The sequence below is a fragment of the Neovison vison genome, chromosome 9 (genome assembly GCF_020171115.1).
Source record: "Neovison vison isolate M4711 chromosome 9, ASM_NN_V1, whole genome shotgun sequence".
Lineage (NCBI taxonomy): Eukaryota > Metazoa > Chordata > Mammalia > Carnivora > Mustelidae > Neogale > Neogale vison.
Window position 1 is genome coordinate 44,189,461 of NC_058099.1, and position 7,096 is coordinate 44,196,556.

The window sequence follows — 7,096 nt, forward strand, 5'->3', positions numbered from 1 at the left end:
GTGGGTTTAAACCGTACGGTTCTCAATGAAGCAGTTACAGGTTTGCAACTTGCCCGCATGTCTGTCTCAGAACTTACTATCTTATCATTATTTTTGGCTTTGAGACTGTCCCGTCAGGAGAAAGGTAACCAGCGGTGGTGACGCTGGATCGCAGGGCGAGGCCGGCTGGTTCCTGCAGTGCCCAGGCCTGCACGGAAGCGCCCGGCAGAACCCAGCGGAGGATACACGCTTCCCCCCCCCCCCCTCTGCCAGAGGGCTGAGCGGCGAAGCGCTCCCCGGGGGCATTGTGTGTGAGCTGGCCGCAGATCGCAGGCCCAGGGGGGCAGCTCCACCACGGGAGACAAGACACGCCTCGGAGCGGGCAAATTCCCGGCCCCCTCTGGCCCCAAGCCAGCAGCCGCCGCCCGCCACCTCTTCTCTTCCGCCGTGGCCCCGGCCGCCCCGCCGGGCCCCGAAGTCGCCCGCGCCTTGGCGCCGGCCCCTTGGCCCGCGGCGCTGGCTGCGCGGTTGGGACGGGACGGATGTGGCGCATGCGTGGTGGCGCCACCAGGCGCGGGAGCTGCGGCGGTGGGGACGGCGGTGGGGACGGCGGTGGGGACAGCCGCGGGCAGGGCCGCCCCGGCCGGGCTCGTGGGGGTGGCGGCATCGGCGGTGGCGTGGGCTGGCGAGGCCGTGCGGGCGGCGCCCGACAGCAGCTGGAGGAGCGGTTCGCCGACCTGGCCGCGAGCCACCTGGAGGCCATCCGCGCGCGGGACGAGCGGGACCGGCAGAACGCGCGGCTGCGCGAAGAGAACGCCCGGCTGCGGCTTGAAAACCGGCGGCTGAAGCGCGAGAACCGCAGTCTCTTCCGTCAGGCTTTGCGGCTTCCCGGCGAGGGTGGCGACGGGGCGGCCGCAGAGGCGGCCAGGGCCACCGCGGGCCCCGAGGAGGCCAGCACGAACCGGAGGGCGAGAGGCGGCGGCCTGGAGGACGAGCCAGGCAGCCCCAGGGCCCTGAGGGCCCGGCTGGAGAAGCTGGAGGCCATGTACCGCCGGGCCCTGCTGCAGCTGCACCTCGAGCAGCGGGGGCCGCGCCCGTGTGGCGACAAGGACGAACCGCCTTTGCGCGCACCCGACTCAGGCCTGCGCGCCCCTGACCCGGAGCCCCCAGGGCCCTGGCTGTAGCCGGAGGCCGCGGCCGGGGGGAGGCGGGGCCTCGCGCGGCCCCTCCTTCTCCGCTCGCGGCTCCGGCACCTAGCAACGCCCTGGGCCCTCGGCGGCAGAGACTGGACCACTGCGCCCTCCGCCCCGCGCTACCCGGCGGGGCTCGGCGTCGGTCGCCTGCGGTGGAGAGCTTGCGGGGCCCGCTGGATCCCCACAGTGCAGAACACCTGCCTCTTGCCCCTGCTGGCTTCCAAGGGTTGAGGCCTAGAAACGGAGGGACGGGTTTGACAACAGCAAGAAATGGGTGCCAGTCAACACGTCCTAATGTCTGAACTTTTCAGGGTGTTGTGAGGACCTCTTCTACTCGCCCCCCCCTTCCTGTTTTGGTTCTATGAGGAATGAATAATGCATTTTGGGTTGGTTGAATTTGTTGTTCATACTTCAGTCCCTTAAAACCTCTAGCCATTATCCCTTACATGGTCAACATTTGCTTTTGTAAGTCAGTATTACTTGGATAGCCTATAAAGTACCAACTTTTTATTAAAAAGATAATATTTATTACTTAGGAGATCTTATGTCTGCCCCCTGCTCTAGTCCTTAAACATATATATTGATTTGTTTACCCCCAGGAAATTTTTAAAATATCTGCCTACAAGTGATCTTTTAAATTGGTAAATAAATCTGATGCATTAAAAATAACCTAGATACATCCCGCGACTATTCTTTGAAGTGTGTTACGTCTTTACACATGTTTAAGAAATATACATGACATGTATGATTTTTACATTTTATTATCTGACTTTATTCTTTGGAAGCTACCATTTTTGCTTAATGTAAGTGATAGTTTTAAATAATTAAAGATTAGATAGTATAAATACTATTTCATTATTTTTATTACATTTTAGGCATTAGAGCGTAGTCAGTGACAGCTACTTTGCCTTATTTTGTTAAATAATTTTTAAGAAATTATGAATTATTTGTATTTGGGAAGTCTGTCTCCAGAGTGATTTCTCCATTGAGGTTTCATTGGGGAGGGGGGGAAGTGGTTGATTTCAACACCAAATGTTCTAAAATCACTTTTTTTGCATTTTGCTGAGTAGGCACTTTTGCAGACTATGTAGTAAAGAGGATACCATTGTACGCCCCCAAAAATCGTGGGTATAATACAGTGTTTAAGTGATAGAAAATAGCAGTTGAAGAAAAAATGTTTCTGCTAGAGCTAGAAATTATTTCATAAACTAGACTTTTCATTTTATTTGTGACATATTCCAAAAGTTTCAAATATATTACATATATTACAAAGAAGGTACCAGGGAATGTAGTTCTGTCATTTTTCTATTCCTAGATTTTGAAGACAGCTTGTGCCTTTTGCTTAAAGGTAGTTGATACTTAGTTGTCAATATATAAATCTTACCCTCTGACCAAAAATTATAAGAAAAGTCTTGGTGAGGATAGGTGGATATATGAAAAGTATTTCTATCAACTTTACTTCATTTCCTAATAGTGAAAAAATAAAAGTTTTAGGAGGCCGTAGGAATTGAAGAATAGGAAAAAAGAATTTCAACCCTATTGCTACTTAATTTTAACTTTGGGTTTAAATTAGTTTATATATCTCTCCAAGCCTTAGCTTTCTCATCATTAAAATGAGTGCAACCTCCACCTCAAAAACATAAAAATTTTATTGAGATGTTATATATAAAATGCTTGCATCAAAGTAAGTGGTCTATCAATAAGAATTGCAATCTAAAATGTGAAAGTTGTAAATGCATATTTTACTGACACTTTGCTTTTTGTATTTTGATCCTATATGACTTTATATTAGCAGAGAAATATATTCTTTGAATGAGTTGACATTTTTCACTCCCTACAAATAAATAGGGGAGATAAAACCCTGTATATTAAGGGTATAATGCATCAAGATGTTAAAATATATTTGCCACAATGTGGCAAAATTGGGAATCTTGAATAAGCAAGCAAAATACTTAGTTTACATAGCTTTTAAGCACTTTTTGTCTAAAAATCATGTACAACGTAAGTATGTAAACAAAAATTGTAAAGGAATGAGGCACACATACACAAAAGTGAGGACAACTTTTAAGCATAATTCCTGAAAAAAATTCTGAAACCAAAATGTCCCATAAGATGGGTTCAAGCTAATATATATTTCAACTTTGTTCAAATTCTCTGCTGATTAACTGATAAAGCATCATGAATAATATGAAAGATGTTTGTGATATCAAAGTATATGCCTGTTAAAGAAGTGGCTAAAGTTGATTTTAGAAAAGTTTGATGAAGGATCTATTTTGATCTAAAATAAACTAAAACTTTAGATTATCATACCTTGACATTTTATTTTCATAATTTGTTGTTGTGCAATGAAGAGGACTTATACTTTAAAGAAATGAGCAACAAAAATATGCTCGGTTAGCAAACAAATTTAGTAAGAAGGATTGGTATTTTTAAACACCATTTTTTATGGCTGCTATTCACAAAACCATACTTTTTTTTAATCTTTTCCTCTATAAAAAATTAGGATATAAATCAAACCAATTTGGAATGAGTGCATCTGTAGATCATAGAACAAGCTATCCTTGCTAAACTTCTTCAACATATTTATAATATTTATAACATATTTGAAGAATATTGGAATACATTTGTTGTCTTGTTTAGTCTTAGACATGGGTTAGTCAGTTTAGGAGCATTGCCATGATGAAACGCATACCAAATTTTTTAATAAATTGAGTTATCAATATCTACTAAATAATTACTAGCATGATTTTGATTCCACTGCCAAAATATCATTCACTATTTTGCTAGAAGGAACAGATTTTCACTGAGAATTTGTCACGAAATCTTCATGAATGAATGACACAATTAATTTTCCAGTTTATTGGTTAATCAATTACAAATTCTCATTTTTCTACTATAAACTTGCTTTTTTGAAATATATCTTACCCACTTGATATAGATAGTATCTGAATATATTTATGCACTGGAAATAATGGACTAAGGAAGAAGTTAGATAATAACCATGTCTGACTTTAAAAGGATTAATCATGCTCAAATTTCAAGTTTTAAGCTTAAATAAGATTTTCATCTCTGAATTATCAGAATTAAACTACATTGTGTTTAGTGTGTTGTAGATTTTGCTTATAAAATGCATGTTCAGAATCTACTTATTGGTATAATCTTTGCTTATTTCATGATAACTTATTAGTAAGAAAGTCCTTTTGTATACCCAAACTCTCAGACATCCGTCATGCTTTAGAGAAAATTTGAGAAAGGACAACCGTTTTTTGGTTGGTGCTTAATTCTTATGTCAATGATAATCGTTCTGCTCAAAAATTGAGCTCTTTCAAAAAGAAATTTGAACAATCTATCTTCTCTTTCATGCTTGGGACTGGTATAAGTTTTTCTTAGCCTTTCATTTTTCCAGGTCTCCTCACTTTATCATTGTTTTTAGAATTTTTAACATATATACTATTGTATTTTAAACTTAGTAGATCTGCCTTTAGTTACAGTGAAGACTGTTGCTAAGAACCAAGAAATCCAACAATTCATTGACTATTAAAAAAACAGTGGAAAATTCCTTTTTCTCTATTACATAATATGTCTAATTCAACGGCTTCAGGATGTCAGGAATCCTTGTTCCACATGGTCATTCAGGGTCTTGGAACCTGTTACGATGTTCCTTTGTCTTACACTGGGTCATTGTTTCATGTGCATGGTAGAAATAGGTAACTTCCAGATCTAGCTTTCAGCATATAGTCAAGAGAAAGAGAACTTGGAGGAACTCTGCTGGAAACTGAAAATGACATAAATTCCCCTCCGGACATATTCTATTGGTAAAACGTCTTCATATAACACGTTAGCTTCAGAGGAGGCTGAGAAGTATAGTCAAGCTGTAGAGCTTTTACCCAGCTATAAATGCATTATTACAGAAGACAGAGAGAACGGGTTTTAGTGGACAACCCCCTTAAAAGAGGCTGAAATCTACTTAATTTTTTTAAAAAGAACTTATATATCCTGGTATAGCATTTTTGAAACTATATAACTTAATTTAATATAGAAATATTGTGGGATTCCTTTATTGATTGAAAAAAGTTCAACTTTTTCATTCCCATCTTTACCATACTTACAGTATAAAACACAAGATATTGTTTGGAATGAGCAAGGAAATACAGCTATTACTTTTATATAAGAAATCCTTATAAATCATGAACTATCCCTAAATAGTGTATGTGTCATAAAAAACACACTTTTAGGAGCCTATACTTGGTAAATTTTATTTCATATGTAAATCTAGGTTTATAACTTGAGGGGGAAATATTTATGTTTATCTTGTTTCTTATATAATAGCATTCTACATCTTTTAGAGCTGAAAGATACCTTGGAAAATTTCATCTTAGCATCCTTCAGACTCTTGTGACAATAATTTAACAACTTGAGGAAGCTATGGTACATATAGCACTCCAAAACTTAGAATATGTGCATCACAATTTTAGGTAATATTATTCTCTCCTGTTTATGAATAAGGAAACTAATGAACAAAGACTATGAATAACATTTCTAAGGTCAAAAAGAAAAAAAATTATTTCAAAAATTTAATTGATATATAATTGACATACAATAATATTTTAAGACAAGCATAATTTGATGTATATGTATATTGCAAAACAATAATGATAAGTTAATATTTACAACCACACATAGTTATAATTTTTTTCCTTGTGATGAGAACTTTTAAGATCTACTCTTAGAAACATTCAAATATACAATACAGTCTTGTTAACTATAGCTACCACACTATACATTATATTCCAGAATTTATTCAAATAAGTTATTATAATGGTTTTAATAAGAATGCTTCTGGCTTTCTGTATTAACCATAGTATTATTGTCCAGTAATTCCCTAATTTTGTACTTTTTATCATGGCCATGGTTATACTTATTCCATAAGAAGACCTTGTTGTTTGTGTTTCAGTACAGTTTAAATAGCAATGGAGTTACATGTTCCCTTAAATTTTTGTAAAGTTTAGATATGGGATTCTTGGGGATATATAGATGGATGATTTTGGTAGGGCAAGGTAGATACTTTGAAAATTTTGCCTACTTACTGGATTCAAATGTGTCTCTTTACATACACAGCCCAAGGAAACTAAAGGGAAAGATTTATATTCCTTTGTCAGAGAGGGGTTTTCCCCGTAGCTTGCTAGACAAAGAAAGAAAGCACAGAGTCCCATTTCTTTTGACAGCTGTCATGTGATCATAAGAATGTCAGTACAGAAAGATGGAAGAAAACTTCTTTCTTGTTATCATCCTTGCTGCTCTGGTTGTCATGCCTGCGGTCTGTCCCACATTTGGACCCGCAGTTATATGTGAAAATACATTCCTTTATTATTTAATACAGTTTAAGTTGGGGCATTTAAAAAATAGAGGTCATGTCACTGTGGAATCCTGTACAAGACTAAACATTTCAGGGACATACTAAAATAGGGGTTTCTCACAAACACAATGTTGAGGAAAAGCCAAACACAAAAGAACATAAAATGGACAAAATAACTAATATCCATGTATATACTTAGACTTGTATAAATTAAACAAGAAAAAAAAAATCATCCCAGTTTAGAAAAGGGCAAAAGATTTAACACATCTTTTTTTATTAGAGAAAAGCTAGATATCTCAAAAAAATATGAAAAGATTTTCAAATTAACAGTAATATTAAACTAAACTTGGGTATCCTGTCTTTTGTATTACATACCTGACTCAGCATTTGCCTAATGGCTAAAGGAAAAAAAAAAAAAAAAAAAAAAAGAAAGAAAAAGTAGAAATCATTCTGAACATCTTCTTCTATGGTCCTTATATGTAAATAGTTGCCAAATTCTTTAATCTTTGCCTCAAAATCTCCTGTCACACTTTTTCCTTTTTTGTTTATAGTTTTGAGCCTATTGTAT

General features: G+C 39.1%; 1 protein-coding gene across 1 annotated transcript; it reads left to right on the forward strand.

Annotated features, from left to right (window-relative positions):
- The first annotated feature begins 278 nt into the window (after positions 1 to 278).
- Positions 279 to 3,476, forward strand: TUSC1 (tumor suppressor candidate 1). Its single transcript, XM_044265568.1, has one exon. The coding sequence runs from the start codon at positions 522 to 524 to the stop codon at positions 1,161 to 1,163; it is 642 nt and encodes a 213-aa protein (XP_044121503.1). The 5' UTR covers positions 279 to 521; the 3' UTR covers positions 1,164 to 3,476.
- The last annotated feature ends 3,620 nt before the right edge of the window (positions 3,477 to 7,096 follow it).

Excerpts from the sequence above, each read along its gene's own strand:
- TUSC1 (XM_044265568.1), top strand. The coding sequence starts at position 522 with ATGTGGCGCATGCGTGGTGGCGCCACCAGGCGCGGGAGCTGCGGCGGT.